Source organism: Chiloscyllium plagiosum, unplaced genomic scaffold, assembly GCF_037043375.1.
Source record: "Chiloscyllium plagiosum isolate Xiang-an unplaced genomic scaffold, Cpla_swu_hap1 HiC_scaffold_2, whole genome shotgun sequence".
Classification (NCBI taxonomy): domain Eukaryota; kingdom Metazoa; phylum Chordata; class Chondrichthyes; order Orectolobiformes; family Hemiscylliidae; genus Chiloscyllium; species Chiloscyllium plagiosum.
In genome coordinates this window covers 118,659,273-118,678,225 of record NW_028270140.1, presented here as the reverse complement: position 1 = coordinate 118,678,225, position 18,953 = coordinate 118,659,273, and the positions used below count along the sequence as shown (strand labels likewise).

At 41.1% G+C, this 18,953-nt stretch overlaps 1 protein-coding gene across 5 annotated transcripts in view; it reads right to left on the bottom strand.

The window, feature by feature from the left end:
* Window positions 1–18,953, bottom strand: part of arhgef28a (Rho guanine nucleotide exchange factor 28a) — a 468,925-nt gene that overhangs the window by 185,260 nt on the left and 264,712 nt on the right. For all 5 annotated transcript variants that reach the window (XM_043707577.2, XM_088000126.1, XM_088000117.1 and 2 more), the window contains 3 exons: window positions 17,631–17,754; window positions 13,016–13,151; window positions 10,267–10,334 (listed from right to left, as the gene is read on the bottom strand). In XM_043707577.2, coding sequence (XP_043563512.2) covers window positions 10,267–10,334; window positions 13,016–13,151; window positions 17,631–17,754 — 328 coding nt within the window. The remainder of the gene's footprint in view (window positions 1–10,266; window positions 10,335–13,015; window positions 13,152–17,630; window positions 17,755–18,953) is intronic.

Here is an 18,953-nt window from a genome sequence, read left to right as displayed (position 1 = left end):
GTTAATGTTTTAGAACTCTTCTGAAGAATAGTTACATCAGACTCAAAATGTCAACTCCATAACTCATTAATTTATCCCAGCTTAATTAATTTTAAGAAAGGCATGATGGATATAAGCCTGTAATTTTATGTCACCTTCTGACACATAAATGTATTTTTTGATAAAATGTGAGCCAAAGTTTATTTTAAACATCAATCATGAAGGTTTAACGGGATACAAATTTGACTTTAACGAAAGTGAAATCTTATGTTTAAAATCACCAGCATTAAGACCATCTTACAAAATGAGTGAAGATTTTCTCCTGTGAATGGTAAATTTCTACTTGTAATTGGATATCCATTTTTGATTACATAAACACTTGCATACCTAACAATGCATGGTGGTGCAGTGGTTAGCACTGCTACCTCACAGCACTAGGGTCCCAAGTTCAATTCCAGCCTCGGACGACTGTCTGTGTGGAGTTTGCACATTCTCCTGGTGTCTGTGTGGGTTTCCTCCGGGTGCTCTGGTTTCCTCCCACAGTCACAAAGATGTGCAGGCTAGATGAATTGGCCATGTTAAATTGCCCATAGTGTTAGGCGGGTTGGTGTGGACTTGTTGGGCCGAAGGGCCTGTTTCCACACTGTAGGGAATCTAATCTAATAGCACACCACCAACAATTCTTCATATTCGTTACTGGAATATGAATGTCAATTGCGTATGGATGACCAAATTATGAGCAGACATAGGCCTCTTGGTCCTTCAAGCCTACACCATCAATTCAATTCATTTCAATCATGGCTGATCTAATTATTTAAACTTATGGCCTACCCTGATAACCTTTCACCCACTGGCTTATCAAGAATCTACTTCCCATTACTTTAAGAATATTCAAAAGTCTCTTCTCCACCATCTTAAGACCATAAGACATAGGACCAGAAGTAGGCCATTCAGCCCATTTAGTCTGCTCTACCATTCAATTGGATCATGATTGATCTGACAATCACTAACTTCACTTTCCTATCTTGTTCCAATAACTCTAAGTTCCCTAATTTAAAAAAAATTGTTCATCTCAGTATTGAATAGACTTAATGACCCAGCCTTGACAGCCCTCTACAGTAAATAATTCCTCATATCCACTAATCTCGAAGAAAAAGATCCTCCTCATCTCTGTTTTAAATAGGCGACCCTAAATGAGATTGTGCCATCTGGTTTCTTTTGAGGAACAGTTCCAACATCAAGCAACAGTGTGTGAGAAAATATTTCCCCATATCTCTAAGATGGGCAACTCCTGATTTTTAAACAGTATCCCGGTTCTAGATTCTCCTACAGTGGAAGTATCCTTGTTCCTTCTACTCTGGCAAGACTTTCAGGATCTTGTATGTTATAATCCAGTCTTCTAAACTCCAGTAGATACAATCTTAAACTGTCCAACCTTTTCTCATAAGGCAACACATCCACTCCAGATATTAGTCTGGTCAACGTTCTCTGAACTGCTTCTAATGAAGTTACAACCTTCCATAAATGAGGATATTAGTACTGTGCACAGTATTCCAGATGTAGTACCGATATTGCCCTGTATGACTGAAACATAATTGTGCAATCTTTGTACTCTGTTCACCTTGAAATAAATGTTTACATTCTACTAGTTTTCCTAATTTCCTGCTGCACCTGCAAACTAGCTTTTTGTGAGTAATGCACAGGGATGCCCAGATCCTTTTGTATCTCAAAGGACTATAATTTATGACTACTTAGATATTTTGACAATATGCTATTTATTTATTTCTACTAAAATGGACAACTTCACATTTTCCTCACATTATACGCCATTTTTTGCCAAAACTGTTTAATTTCCTACCTATTTTTACATCACTAGTAAATTCAGCAATCATATTTGGTCTCTTCACTTGTCATTTATAAAATTTGTAAAGAGTTGAAGACCTAGTACTGATCCCTATGGCACACCACTCAATGTATCTTGCCAATAAGAAAATGACCCATTTAGGCCTATTCTTCTGTGTTCTGTTAGCTAGTCAATCTCCTATTGAGCCCCTGGCCCCAACCTTGAACTCTGTGGTTTTTTAATGTCGCACAAAACCCTTTGACAACACAACAAATATCTCCTGGAATTCTAAATGAAGCACATCCACAAGATCCCCTTTATCCACAGCACGTTACTTTTTCAACAAGTTTGTTAAACATGAACTTAACTACAATAAGTTGATTAGACATAATTAACATATTTTCATATTTATTGCTAGACCCAATAGCCTTTGAGAAGGTGGTGCTGAGCAACCTTCTTGAACGATTCAAATACAGGAGTAGGCCATTCAGTTGGCATGTGATGCTGTAGTTCATAGAACATAGAACATAGAACATAGAACAATACAGCACAGAACAGGCCCTACGGCCCACGATGTTGTGCCGAACTTCTAACCTAGATTAAGTACCCATCCATGTACCTATCCAAATGCCGCTTAAAGGTCGCCAATGATTCCGACTCTACCACTCCCACGGGCAGCGCATTCCATGCCCCCACCACTCTCTGGGTAAAGAACCCACCCCTGACATCTCCCCTATACCTTCCACCCTTCACCTTAAATTTATGTCCCCTTGTAACACTCTGTTGTACCCGGGGAAAAAGTTTCTGACTGTCTACTCTATCTATTCCTCTGATCATCTTATAAACCTCTATCAAGTCACCCCTCATCCTTCGCCGTTCCAACGAGAAAAGGCCGAGAACTCTCAACCTATCCTCGTACGACTTCCTCTCCATTCCAGGCAACATCCTGGTAAATCTTCTCTGCACCCTCTCCAAAGCTTCCACATCTTTCCTAAAGTGAGGCGACCAGAACTGCACACAGTACTCCAACTGTGGCCTAACCAAAGTCCTGTACAGCTGCAACATCACTTCACGACTCTTGAATTCAATCCCTCTGCTAATGAACGATAATACTCCATAGGCCTTCTTACAAACTCTATCCACCTGAGTGGCAACCTTCAAAGATCTATGTACATAGACCCCAAGATCCCTCTGTTCCTCCACCTGACTAAGAACCCTACCATTAACCCTGTATTCCGCATTCTTATTTGTTCTTCCAAAATGGACAATCTCACACTTGGCAGGGTTGAACTCCATCTGCCACTCCTCAGCCCAGCTCTGCATCATATCTAAGTCCCTCTGCAGCCGACAACAGCCCTCCTCACTGTCCACAACTCCACCTATCTTCGTATCATCTGCAAATTTACTGACCCACCCTTCGACTCCCTCATCTAAGTCATTAATAAAAATTACAAACAGCAGAGGACCCAGAACTGATCCCTGCGGAACTCCACTTGTAACTGGGCTCCAGGCTGAATATTTACCATCTACCACCACTCTCTGCCTTCGACTGGTTAGCCAGTTTTCTATCCAATTGGCCAAATTTCCCTCTATCCCATGCCTCCTGACTTTCCGCATAAGCCTACCATGGGGAACCTTATCAAATGCCTTACTAAAATCCATGTACACTACATCCACTGCTCTACCCTCATCCACATGCTTGGTCACCTCCTCGAAGAATTCAATAAGACTTGTAAGGCAAGACCTACCCTTCACAAATCCGTGCTGGCTGTCCCTAATCAAGCAGTGTCTTTCTAGATACTCATAAATCCTATCCCTCAGTACCCTTTCCATTACTTTGCCTACCACAGAAGTAAGACTAACAGGCCTGTAATTCCCGGGGTTATCCCTATTCCCTTTTTTGAACAGGGGCACAACATTCGCTACTCTCCAGTCCCCTGGTACCACCCCCGTTGCCAGTGAAGACGAGAAGATCATTGCCAACGGTACTGCAATTTCCTCTCTTGCTTCCCACATAATCCTAGGATATATCCCGTCAGGCCTGGGGGACTTGTCTATCCTCAAGTTGTTCAAAATGTCCAACACATCTTCCTTCCTAACAGGTATCTCTTCTAGCTTACCAGTCCATTTCACACTCTCCTCTTCTACAATACGGTCCCTCTCGTTCATAAATACTGAAGAGAAGTACTTGTTCAAGACCTCTCCTATCTCTTCCGACTCAATACACAGTCTCCCACTACTGTCCTTGATCGGCCCTACCCTCGTTCTCGTCATTCTCAGGTTTCTCACATACGCATAAAATGCCTTGGGGTTATCCTTGATCCTATCCGCCAACGATTTTTCATGCCCTCTCTTAGCTCTCCTAATCCCTTTCTTCAGGTCCCTTCTGGCTATCCTGTATCCCTCCATTGCTCTGTCTGAATCCTGTTTCCTCAACCTTATGTAAGCCTCCTTCTTCCTCTTTACCAGACATTCAACCTCTCTCGTCAACCAAGGCTCCCTCACACGACCATTTCTTTCCTGCCTGATAGGTACATACCTATCATGGACACGTCGTATCTGCTCTTTGAAAAAGTTCCACATTTCCACCACATCCTTCCCTGACAGCCTAAGCTCCCAACGTATGCTCCTCAAATCCTGCCTTACAGCATCGTAATTTCCCTTCCCCCAATTATAAAATCTACCTTGTTGTGCGCACCTATCTCTCTCCATAACCAAGGTGAAAGTCACAGAATTGTGGTCACCATCACCAAAATGTGGTGACAGAGAGAATTGAATGTAGAACATTTTGTTGCAGCAACACAGTGCCATGTTGAGAATATAACTGGGGAATGTGTACAGTTTTCGTCTCCTTAGTTAAGAAAGGAGATAAATGCATTATGAGCAGTTCAGAGATTACATTCTTGAGAGTTTAGCAGAAAGACAGATGATCATATTGAAACAACACAAAATCCCAAGAAGTCTTGACAGTGTGATCTGATGTTTTCCCCTGATGGGATAGGCTAAACTAGAAAACTCAGTTTAACAATAATACGTCTCCAACTTAAAATGGGGATGAGAAGAAATTTTCTCTCCGCATATCCTTAGCATGTGGAAATCTCTGCACTAGAGTGCAGTAGAGGTAGTGTGTTTGATCGAGTTTTGATTAAGAATGGATCAGAGATTTTGTGACTTTAAAAAGGTTATTTTGTCCTAAGTTTGTTGAAGAGAGGGTGTAAAGGCAGAGATGCCAAAGTGTCTACTGGAGCCAGCCTAAGTTAATAACTTTAGAGGCCTTTAGATTTTAAAGCAGATGTAACAAAGGAAGGGGAGTAGCCAGTTTTCCCAGATTAGGCTTTCTAGTTTTTTTAACTGTAGCAGTTAGAATCTGTTTAGGTCCCAAAAGAATTGAAGCTTCAGTAAATGATTCCTGACTGTGACTTTCTCTGGAACATCTCTTGATATTGAATGGCATCTAAGAATCTACGTCTGAATTTAACTTTTTGCCAAGGGGTATGTTTATTGGATGTTACTGTTTTGGAACTGTTAATTAGTAATAAGTACAGTATCTATTACTAATAAATAATAATAAACTTACTATTATTCAGGTAAGTTTTCCAATAGTTAAGTTATTCTAAATTCCTCTTTCTTTTGTTTGTAGTTTAACTATCGTGTTTAAATAAATTGTGTTTTGCTTAAATGATTTGACCAGTTGCATTACATCCAGAACACCCACTTCACATTTACCTTTAAAACAAGAAAAAGTTAGGGTCTTGGCTACCTTCTTAAAATAGTTTGAGGGTGTCTGGTCTCGTCCATAACAGGTTTTAAGCTACAGGCAGGAAAGTCAAATGAGGCCATAATCAGATAAGAATGTTAAAAAGGCAAAGTGGGCTTAAAGAGATCAAATGGCCCACTTATGCTCTTATGCTTGTATGTGTGTAGATATAAAATCCAGGTGATTCTACAGGGGAAGATAGGTGGAAGGTAATCATTATTGTGGTTGTTAACTTTTTTGATTGTGGCTGCTTATTGTTAAATAATAAGGATTAAAATTTGTTTACATTTAAGCATGGGGTCATGATTCACAAACTAATTACATCTGCTCCTGTTGAGGCAGGCAGGCGTACACACACAAACATTAGGTTTCCTCCTTTGAACGTCTTCAATGTGTCCAATGGGAGGCACACTAATGGTTGGCTTCATGCACAATGGAGATCTAACCCTGCACGAGGTAGTATGAGCCCTGGCTAGATGGCAGTTCTTAAAGACATATTGTCCCTCTTAAAAGGAAGATGCATGATTTGACTTTGATTTATTATTGTCACACGTACCAGATACAGTAAAAAGTATTGTTTTATGTGCTAACCAGACAAATCATACATTATGTAAGTACATAAGAACAGAATGCAGAATATTATAGAGAAGGTGCAGAGAAACAACAACGCTAATGTTTGAGAGGCCCATTCACAAGTCTGATAACAGTGTGAAATAGGCTGTTCTTAAATCTGTTGGCAGGGAATGAATGTTGTTGACCCTCAATGCTACAATCAGAGAGAAGGAAAATGGAGGACCTGTGAAGAGAGGGCTGCAAGGTTTACAGATGTCACAATGGCAATACCTGTCATGGAACTGGGCAAAAGGAGAGATGCCAGGTTTCCACAAGAGGGCAAGAAAATAATTCCCTCTGAACAGAATGGGCGTAGGTGAACTCTTGGACTCTGACAGCTGTGCAGAAAGAGGTCTAATTATCTCAGTGAAAGTACTCACAAAGAACATCTTGTTCCCATCATATCACCAAGATCCTACCTGGTTAAACACATCAGAACACCATCAGTCACCAATCAGCACTATCACTCAGGATTCACACCTAACAGCCAGATACTCTATGCTACCCTCATGAACTATCCAATGCTGCCTGCCTCTTACACACCTCTCAATATATCAACATACCTCCAGTTATTCAGTTATGACAGGTATATCAAAGACAACAATCATAAATACCTAATCACTGGCATCTACACAGCACTTCAAAAATTGCCCAGGTATGCTCCGTCCATAAAAAGCTGAAAAAAGTCCAAGCAGGCCAAATGCAACCCCAAGAGTTTATGATCAGTCGTCAGAAAAGCGAAGGAAGGGGTTGTCAACAGTACTATAAACAATATTGGCTCAGCAATAACCTGTTCAAAGACACTCAGTTTGAGTTCTGTCATGCCACTAGGATCCTGACCCTCATTACAGTCCTGGTCCAAACTAAACAAAAGAGCTGATCTGCAGAGGTGAAGAGACAGTGACGTTAACATCAACGCTGCATTCATCACTATCACTGAATGCCCTTTTCTTCATTCACTCATGGGACATGGGCATCATTGGCTGAGTCCAAGAATTTATTGCCCCTCCCTGGAGAAGGTGGTACTGTGCTGCCCTCTTTAACTGCTGCATTCCATTTGCTGTAGATAGATCCACAATACTAGGGAGGGAATTCCAGGATTTTGATGCAGCAACAGGGAAGGAATGACCATATATTTCCAAGTCAAGATGTGAGTGGCTTGGAGGTGAACTTACAGGTGGTGGTTTACCCAAATATCTGCTCCTTTTGCCTTCTAGATGTAAGTAGTTGAGAGTTTGGAAGATGCTGTCAAAGGATGTTTGGTGAATTTCAACAGTGCACCTTGTAGATAGTACACACTGCTGCTACTGAACATCAATGATGGAGGGAATGATTGTTTGTGGATATGTTGCCAATCAAACAGGCTGCTTAGCTTTGAATGGTATCAAGCTTCTTGAGTGTGGTTGGAGTTGCTCTCATCCAGGCAAATTGGGAGTATTCCATCACACTGGCAATTTGCACCTTGTAGATGGTGGACAGGCTTTGAGGAGTCAAGAGGAAAGTTACTCACTGAAGTATTCCTAGCCTCTGACCTGCTCTTGTAGCCATTGTATTTATATGGCAAGTCCAGGTGAGTTTCTGGTCAATACTTAACTCCCCAGGATGCTGGGGATTTCAGTGATGGTAATGCCATTGAATGCATTTATGTGGCGCACCATCCTGGAGTTGGCACTGATTAGAATCTGAACTGCACTAACCACATAAATTTAAAACAACAGATCAGAGGCTCGGAATCCCGCAACAGGTCTTTCACCTCCTCCTCTCGAATGCCTATCCACCATCTACATGGTGCACATCACAGGTGCCTTGTAGATGGTGGAATACTTTCTATCTTCCTGGAATGGTACAGCTCTAATAACACTGAAAAAGCTCAGCACCATGAAGATCAAATCAGCCCACTTACTTAGCACCCATCAAACACTTTTTCAAGTCCAATTAAGGATGGACAGCTATGCCTACATCCTGTAAATGAATTTTAAAAATTCAGTATTCTCTCTCTTGCAGCAGGGCTCACACAATTGAGCAACTAAAGCTAGACCAACAGGGGACAGACAAATCTTCAACTCATGCAAGACTGAAGAGATGGTGCTGCATATCATACAGCTGGCTAATGACACAGGCTTTATCGATTGTTTTCACAGAGTATTCAGGGTAGTGTTATGATACTGCAGTCCTTTCCTCATCTCCCACCCCAACCTCATGCTATCTGATATGAAAGTTGAAAGTAGGATGACTTTAAACTTGGAACTTCACATTCCATCCTCCTCCCTCACTCCAAACCTCCTGTTCTAGTTTTATGTTTGCAATAAAGAAATACAGTGCTTTCTGCCCAAATGCAACAGGCCCAGGAGAGATAAACAGAGCGCGAGCAATATCATCCCAATAACGAAGAAGGAACACTACTTGATCTGACATTAACTCAAATACCAGCACTTTGTGAACTTTAGAGGCTAACACAGAGTTAAAATCCACATGTGATGTTTCAAATGTGCTGAAATCAATCTTGGGGGATGTTTAACTCCTGTTCCAAATCATCTAACGGCAAGGTCACAAATAATTTTTGCTATAGAGGATCAGATTAAGTGGTTATGTAGTAGTCATAATTTCACAGGACAAGTTAGCCAGAGGACTCAGTTAATAATCTGGGGACATTAGTTCAAATCCCATCATGGTAGTTGTTGGAATCTGAATTCAATTTGTAATATAAAGCTAGGGTCAGTAACAGGCACCATGGTAACTATCATCAATTATTGTAAAATTCTACGTGGATCAGTAATATCTTTAGGGAAAGAAATCTGCCATCCTTAGCTGGTCTGATGTGGCTCCAGATTCTCGGCAATGTGGTTAACTCTGAACTGCCCTCTGAATGGCCTAGAAAGTCATTCCGTTGAAAGGCAATTAGAGATGAACAACTGCTGACTTTGAGAGTGATGCTCTGAACATATGAAAGAATACAAGACAATTTATAAACTCTCACAGGGCAGCAGACAGGAGAGTATTTAATCCAACTGTAACCACAAATCTACATTACCACTTACTCCTGATTACCTTTCATTCACTAACTAGGAGAGAGTGAGTGTTTATGGATGTGGCATCAATCAAATGGGCTGCTTCATCCTGGATAGAGTCAAGCTTCCACCTCTATCTTAAAAATATTCCATAGACTCTGCTTCCACTGCCTTTTTAGAAGAAGGAGTGTTCCAAGGACACTCACCTCACTGTGAGGAATGATTTCATCTCACCTCTGTGAATGGGTGACCCCCAATTTTTAAGCAGTGACTCCTAGTTCTGGAATCTCCCACACAACAAAGCAAACTCTCCAAATTTACCCTGACAAGACCCCTCAGGATGTCATTTGTTTTTCTGAACTGTTTGCAAATTATTTACAATATTCATTAAATAAGGTGACCAAATAAAAAAAAATCACGATCCTTATTATCCAGCTTTGTGGCTAGCAGATCCCTGATATCAACAGTGTTACTCATGCAGAGTAACAGCACTGCTCTCTTTGACAAATATTGCACACTTGATACTTACCCTTATGGAATTAGGACAGCAATGTGGTTGACTCTTAACTGCCCTCTAGGCAATTGGGATGGACAATAAATGCTGGCCTAACCAGTGAGTCCCTCATCCATGCATGAATAAAAAGAAAATGCTCTTGATGTGGTTGCAGAAATTCCCTGTACAAATGAAGCATCACCTCCCTACTTTTGTTTTCAATTCCCCTTGTGATAAATAAGAACATTCTATTAGCTTTCCAAATTATTCACTGTGTCTACTAGTTTTTATTGATCATGCACTGGGACACCCAGATACACTATCCCAAGGTTCCATGCACAGCGATTGGTATCTGCTGATCGCAGCACTGACTTCCAGTCCAAAGGTCACTACTGTGCTTGGCTCTTGGGAGGCCCATGCAGTTGGGAAGAACCGGAGGCAATTCAAGGAAATTAGACATGGGCAGTAAAAGTAGTTACAACAATGTTCGTCACAGTCTGAAAATAAATGATCAAAAACTATATTTTTGGGAACCCAGATTATTTTCTTTCTATTCCAGAGGATCTATACTTACTGGATACTTGGCCTTAATACACATAGGAACAGAATCTCTGCAACTTTTATGAATACTCATGGTACAATCTGAAAAAGAGAAAAAACCTTCAGCAAAAAACAAAAATAAGATTTTAAGTGCTGGGAACCTATAAAAGAAAGACATTAAATAAATGAGGAGCTGTCTGACAGCATCAGATTATTCAAAATGCAGTCACCTAATTTGGATATTACTTGTAAGGCTGACATATACTGCCAATCCAAGCAGAGGTGGCATGTTTTCATGAAGGGGAAATCATGCCTGACAAATTTATTATGGTTTTTTTTCATGAAATAACAAGCAGATGTAATAAATTTGGATTTCTAAAAGGCATTTGGTAATGTACTACAAATAACACTACTTAATAAACTAACAGTCCTTGGTTTCAGACTAGAAAACAGGTAGAGTTGTCATACTAAGAGAAAGTGAGGACTGCAGGAGTTGTCATACTCCTACCTCAGCATAGGGCTACTCCCTCTTTAGAGAGACAGAGAGAGAGAGATGACTGGTATTGGCTTAACCTGAGGCTCACCACACCACAGGCGAGGGGACAGGTTGAGAAGGAGAGTCCTTCATGGTGACGTCAGAGAATTTAACCCATGCTGTTGGCATCATTCTGCATCACAACCTAACTGTCCTGCTAACAGCTAAACCACTGATGTTTAGGAGAATGAGAGGAGACTTTATTGAAACATATGAGATTGTTAGGTGGCTTAACAGGATAGATGTGGAGAGGTTGTTTCCTTTGTGGGAGAGTCTAGGACCAGAGGGAAAAAGCTCAGAATAAGGAGTTGCGCATTTAAGGGCTCTAAGGATTGTCAAGACTGGGATATTAAGTATTTTCAAGGCTGATAGACAGATTTCTAATCACTAAGGAAATCAAGGGAGGAAAGTGGAGTTGAGGACGTTCGATATGCTGAATGGCCTATTTCTCCTCACATTCCTTATAGTCTCATGATCCTTAATTCCTCTTTCCTAGGCAATTTCAGAGGGCATCTAGGAGTACTTCACTGATGTGTTTCTAGGATCACAAACAGATCCATTGTACAAGGGTAGCAGATTTTTTTTGCCTAAAGGGCATTAGTACAATGGAAAAGGTTGTCATGATCATCAGTACTGAGACAAGCTTTTATTTTTAAATGCCAAATTGATTGATTAACTGAATTTAAATTCCCCAACTACTATGACAGACATGCATTCATTCCCTAGCCAACAATTAGATATAGATCTACCTTTCAAACAAATTCTGCTATAGGATATTCAACCCAAATACTAACCTGGATTTTCTGTTAGTTGCTGACAGAACTGTGATTCATTCAGGGAGATCTGTTTTACTCTTAAAATTGTCTACACCAACTTTACCTAAACAGTCACACGTCAGATATTCATCTGTTCTTCTCATCACTCCCTGGACAGCAGCAATACATTCAATGTTTTAGTTGCATGACCTGTGGCAGCTTTGAAGTAGGGCTGCTACCAGAAAAGCCTACTGTCAATGGAATGGGTGGTATAATAAAGTGACAGTGCATACTGCTTCACAGCTGCATTTCAGACCTTGTGATCAATAACTCTGATTGCTCATGGAAACCAGCATCCAAAAGCTCTAATTAACTGGTTGGTAGGGGTTTTGGATTGGACTACAGTGACTCGCATTCTGAGGATCTCACCATTGAAGCATTGGGCAAACATTCACATTATGAGCACAAACGCGAAGCTGTCCTCACACTGTCTTATTAACACGACTGACAACCCTCTGTTTAGTGTAAGAATAAACTGAGTGTGTTCTCCACTAACCCCCAAGAAACTGTCTTAAAATACCAATGTAAAATGGCAATATTACAAACACAGCTTCCTTAACCATCAAGTTCAGGAGTAACACTTGAATCTGGAGTTTCAACCTCAAAGGCAGGGATAGTATCCACTGCACTGTTAGACCTCCTTCAAAATAACTGTTGTAAGGTAAATTTTATTATTTAGTGCTGTATAGGGATTAGTCTGGTGAGTGCGCCTATTGGGAATTCAGACACTAGAGTTAACACAGGCATACAAACCATTTCCCCAAATTCAGCATTGAACTTCCGTTACACACTGCATCATGATTACTTACTTACAGTGTGGAAACAGGCCCTTCGGCCCAACAATTCCACACTGACCCGCCGAAGCGTAACCCACCCAGACCCATTCCCCTACACTTACCCCTTTACCTGACACTACGGGCAATTTAGCATGGCCAATTCACCTAACCTGCACGATTTTGGATTGTGGGAGGAAACCGGAGCAGACACGGGGAGAATATGCAAACTCCACACAGTCAGTTGCCTGAGGCAGGAATTGAACCCAGGTCTCTGGCGCTGTGAGGCAGCAGTGCTAACCACTGTGCCACCGTGCCACCCATCAATATACATCGATTCATCGGGCTGGATTTACCAACCACACACACTAGCTATTTTTTTGACGGGGAGGGTGGGGGGAAGAATACATAAAATATGAGAGGTGTAAGTCCCACTCATGTCCAATCCATTCCTCATAATAGTGGTGCTGAAACTGTCAGGACCCTGCCACGTTTAAATAAATAATTAACAGGCAAATAGCTTGTTACCAAGTCTCATTCTCATCTTGTTTGCCTTTTCTTGGGTTTAACAATTGGTGGGTGATTCTTGCATGGAGCCCGCCCCCACATGAAATTCAGCCCATTATGTTTGCATCTATAAACTGATAGATCGTTACTCACTGAAGCATTGCAGAACATCCTTTCCACCAACAAGCTTGTCACAAACCATGCATTGTAGTGTCCCTGAAATAATTCCTGCAATGAATTGGTGGCCGTTGCTCCATTTCTCTTTTTCCTTGGCATCTTTGTGCTTTCCCTGTTAAAGTAAAAAGTGTTGGGAGGTGAAACATCACGTAGCGCTCTATTATGCCCAAGACAGTTTTATATGAAGATTTCAATTTCTTTTTATTTGCTAAGTACCTGGAGTAACTCTTACAGCATTTGTAAATTTGCAATCTGAAATGTTCTCCCATTTACAGTCATGTTCCCAATAGGTGAGTTAATTATTTCAATATTCGTATCCTTACCATCACACTTCACCTCGCTCCCTCCCAATTATAAGCCTGCAAAACATTAACTTCACAGATTTGGTTTTCATGCATTTAACTCGGTCAGCATTGGCTGAACAGTAGACCAGCTGAAAAAATTATTTGCAATAGGGCAATCCTGGAGATGTTCAGTCCATGGTCATAGAGGAGAAGGAAGTGATTACATGCTTGAGTTGACTGTATTAATTAACACCATACATCTAACATTAGGACTTAAATTGAAATGTTGATACTTTTCTTTCTTTTTTCAGCAAATGAAATGTTGTCTTCTGCACTGGAATTACAATTAACAACCAGAATCCTTTGAATAATTTGACTGCAAAGCTAGTGTTTAATCCTGCCATCTAGTGGCATTCAATCTTGCATCAAAGGATTGTGCTGCAGTTTATGTTTTTAATGATTAATCTGGTCCAGAGTATCAAGCCCTAAGTCAGCGGTCTCAGTTCATTTACTGTGCTTTTCTTATCAGTATAAATTTAATTAAAAATCAGAGCATAAAGACAAAAAAGTGTAACAGAGCAAAAGATTACACTGCAAATCCAGCCAATCTCACTGAAGAGATTAATCACAGGAAATTCAAAAGGGGTGTGTTCTGAAATCTCAGGAGAGTCAATACAAATAGAAAATATATAAGAAGGAAGAAGAGATGTGGCCAGTGGCATTTCAGTGAACTGTCCCGGCATATGCAATAAACCATTTCAGGTTGAGATGAGGAGATATTTCTTCACTCAGTGCGGTGGAATTTCTTACCACAGAATGTTGTGGAGTTGAAATCACTAAGCATATTAAGGGAAGGAATAGATTTCTAGAAGCTAACGATGTTGAGGGGTGTGGGGAGTGATTGGGATTATGGTATTGAGATAGAGAATCAGCCACAATCATGCTGAATAGTGGAACAGACCTGATCAACCAAATGGCCTACTTCTGCTTCTATTTTCTATGTTTCTAAGAGGGTATAAATATCATGTTATCAAAAATAAATTATTCAAATGAAATAAATACAGAGAAACTGGGTAGTATTGTCTGCTCCTGGAGGTGGTGAGCTGAGAGGCTGGAACGGCACTTATTTAAGTGGGCTAGAGCTGTCCTCAAAAGCCACCAACTTCCCACCTCCTGCAGAATAAAGTTCTTCTCAAGTCCCTCAAATTAAGGCCGCTAATTTATTTTTAATTTATTTGTTCGTGGTTCGACCAGCATTTACTGCTCACCCTTATTTCCCAGAGGGCATTATGAGACACCCTACATTACTATGGGTTATACAGGGTAGGCAGATTTCCTTCCCTAAAGGACATTGCTGACCAGATTTCTTTTATGACAGACAACAGTGGTCATATGGTTACCATTAGGCTTTCTATTGAATTCAAATTTTACCAGCTGCCATGGTGGGATTTGAACCTGTGTCTTCGCACTATTAATCAGTGGTTCTATTTTACCAGTCCAATGATGTTTTCAGTAGCAGTAATGTCACAGACTAGTAGTGGTCAAGTAAGGACCAGTTAAGAGCTTCAATCCGCAACAGTCAGCGAGTAACTCTGGCAGGAGGGCCTGCAGCCATGTGGCAATCCTGAAAAACCATCTTCTGCTCTTGCGTCCAACTAACCCCCACCATCCCTACATCTTCCAGCCTTAGAAGTCCCATAATATATGGACAAAGACACCAACATACACTTCATGTTCGTGGGACTCTGGGGTCCTGGCACTGCTGAGTGCAAAAGCTGGGAGCCATTGATTGGCCGACAGTCCTTGGTGGGCAGAACCTCTGCCCATGGGATCTTGATTCAAGTGGCCTTGCCAATGCCTGATCAATATGCAGTTTGGGGGTGGGGGCTTCTCTGGAAATGGCAGCTCTCACCAGCTCTCCAGCTGATAGAAACAGTGGGCAGAATCTTATGAAGGCATTGGTAGGCGTGCCTAATAGCTGAAGCATCATGACAAGAGAGTCCAGATTTAAGGAAATCAGCAAAAGCGCCTGAAATGGCATGAAAAAATAAACTTGTTTATATACAGTGCTAATAGTAGAACACACTGTCTGATACGGTGGTGGGTAAAGAAGCAATCTTGAAGTAGCATTCAAAACAAATGATAGAAACATCTGATGCATCCAGCAAATGAGAAGGAAGGGACTAACTTGATTACCCTTTGAAAGAATCAGCAGAGATGCCATGAATTGAATGACATCCGTCGTTTCTGCATTTTTCTTTGAAATCAGAGACCACAAAACACAGAGAATTGGTCTAGCTGCAGTTGGGTTAATTCCTACGGGCCAGACTCTTAACTGGTCCTTGACTGACTATTACTACGTCAATAATATTGACACCATTCAACCTGTAAGAGGTGGTGGTATACTGGCAATCTCAATGAACTAGTAATCCAAAACTCCAAACTAAAAGCCTGAGAAGTCAAATAAATAGTAAAGGAAGTTAAAAAAAACCTTACTGTGATTGGACTCGTTAAAGAATGAAGTTCTGCGGAAGATGACTCATTATTATATTAGTGACGCTAATTAAAAGAGTTAGAATATTATTTAATAAAGTTCAAAAAGTTAACAAAATATACTTGTGGTACAACATTATATATTTTAACTGTACTCCCAACAATAAATTATTAACCATATGTTCACTACCTTACACAAGTTCAAAGTTTGGGCGAAGATTTGTAGCTTAGGTGCTCGTTGTTGTGGTTCTGTTCGCCGAGCTGGGAATTTGTGTTGCAGACGTTTCGTCCCCTGTCTAGGTGACATCCTCAGTGCTTGGGAGCCTCCTGTGAAGCGCTTCTGTGATGTTTCCTCCAGCATTTATAGTGATTTGTATTGCCGCTTCCGGTTGTCAGTTCCAGCTGTCCGCTGCAGTGGCTGGTATATTGGGTCCAGATCGATGTGCTTGATTGAATCTGTGGATGAGTGCCATGCCTCTAGGAATTCCCTGGCTGTTCTCTGTTTGGCTTGTCCTATAATAGTAGTGTTGTCCCAGTTGAACTCATGTTGCTTGTCATCTGAGTGTGTGGCTACTAAGGATAGCTGGTCATGTCGTTTCGTGGCGAGTTGGTGTTCATGGATGCAGATCGTTAGCTATCTTCCTGTTTGTCCTATGTAGTGTTTTATGCAGTCCTCGCATGGGATTTTGTACACTACATTGGTTTTGCTCATGCTGGGTATCGGGTCCTTCGTCCTGGTGAGTTGTTGTCTGAGAGTGGCTGTTGGTTTGTGTGCTGTTATGAGTCCTAGTGGTCGCAGTAGTCTGGCTGTCAGTTCAGAAATGTTTTTGATGTATGGTAGTGTGGCTAGTCCTTTGGGTTGTGGCATGTCCTCATTCTATTGTCTTTCCCTTAGGCATCTGTTGATGAAATTGCGGGGGTATCCGTTTTTGGCGAATACATTGTATAGGTGTTCTTCTTCCTCTTTTTGCAGTTCTGGTGTACTGCAGTGTGTTGTGGCCCTTTTGAACAGTGTCTTGATGCAACTTCTTTTGTGTGTGTTGGGGTGGTTGCTTTCGTAGTTTAAGACTTGGTGTGTGTGTGGCTTTCCTGTATACCTTTGTGGTGAAATCTCCGTTCGGTGTTCTCTGCACCATCACGTCTAGGAATGGGAGTTGGTTGTCCTTTTCTTCCTCTCTCGTGAATCGGATTCCTGTGAGTGTGGCGTTGATGATCCGGTGTGTGTTCTCTATTTCTGTGTTTTTAATGATTATAAAGGTATCATCTACATATCTGACCCAGAGTTTGGGTTGAATTTGCGGTATGACTGTTTGTTCTAACCTTTGCATTACCGCTTCTGCTATGAGTCCAGAGATGGGTGAGCCCATGGGTGTGCCGTTGATTTGTTCATATATTTAGTTGTTGAATGTGAAGTGTGTTGTGAGGCACAGGTCCAGTAGTTTGAGTACTCAAACACAGAAATAGAGAACACACACATCGATCTGGACCCAATATACCGGCCACTGCAGCGGACAGCTGGAACTGACAACCGGAAGTGGCAGGTACAAATCACTATAAATGCCGGAAGAAACATCACAGAAGCGCTTCACAGGAGGCTCCCAAGTACTGAGGATGTCACCTAAACAGGGGCTGAAACATCTGCAACACAAATTCCCAGCTCGGCGAACAGAACCACAACAACCTTACACAAGTAAATAGCTATGTTGTAATCTAAGAATTTATAGAGACTTCTGGTGAATTATTATATTAATTGGTTCCAAGTGCATTAATTAATATAAAGAAATGTGTTTGCATAATAAAAGAGGATAGTCTACCTTGCCCTTATTCCTGGTGCTCGTCATTCTGTTTTTGAGGAAGCTGAACGTACGACTCACTTTATACTTTTCAGTCTCTGCTTTTGAAGGAATAATATACTTGTCCCACTCTTCCTCTTCAATTCTGTAGATAAAATACATTTAGACCAAGTTCTTTTGACTAATTAAGATTTCAAAACTCACTCTAGGTTTTCATTCTCACAAAGTATGTAACTTTGATGTTTGAGCTGAGTTAGTGCATGTCTGAACTATGGTCAAGGATTTGATTTCCTTATTTTTGTTGGGTTATCTAATCTCTGACAGGACAGCAATGAGGTGTGAGTTTATATTTTTTCAGTAGTAGAACCCTATCCAGTAATCCCTGCTGGAGGTAAATATTTTTAACCAACCTGTTCAGTCATGTCATGACACACCTCTGGAGCAGAGATTGATTAGAGTGGTGCTGGAATAGCACAGCAAGCCAGGTAGCATCCGAGGAGCAGGAAAAATCGACATTTCGGGCAAAGGCCCTTGGAGCAGGTGGGATTGTGGACACTTATTGAGAGCAGATTGAGTTAGAATTTGATGATGGCCATGATGGAGAGTTTGCCAACAGTCACCATTAAAGCTCACAATTAAACACAGGCTAGTAATAGTGAGGCAGATATGGTTGCGATAGCATCACAACTCCAGAAACAAGTCAATAAGTTAGGAGTGGAGGACAAAAGCTGATGAGAATAGATGGGAGGAACCCTTTACTCACAAATGAATTCTCCAAACTCTTAATTGATACAATTATACCTTGGTAACTGTGAGGACAACTCTCATATTTAGTAACTAGCAAGGTAAAGTTGTACACAGTTATTCCAGTCATCATTATTTTAGGGTTAGCTACCAAAGCCACAAGAAGACTGCTGATACATCATAAATTACTGCAAGTACACGGCACTCAAAATTAGCCTTTGAAGAACAGAAGCAACATGTCCCAATAAGCCTGGTGGGTCATTTGAAAATTTGTATTAAAGTTTATTTCTGTGTTAACTGCACATTCAACTTGGATTAATCTTTGATGAACACAAGGAGCTGGGCTTTACAGGGTATAATGTTTTTTTCTCTTCCCGGTAAAAGTGGGAGACTGGATGTCTACCCATGATCTCATCAGATCCTCTTCCCCCCCTCATCAATTTAATACATGAAGCAGTGTTAATTGCTTTAAGACGTGCCTTGCATCCAAACTGGAGGGGAGGCCCTAAGGTAGCTGCTGGCCAATTGATACCTAACATCTCTGTGGTCCCCACAGCACCAATGATAGTAGTGGTCACATGGATTCTACAGGCAATTCCA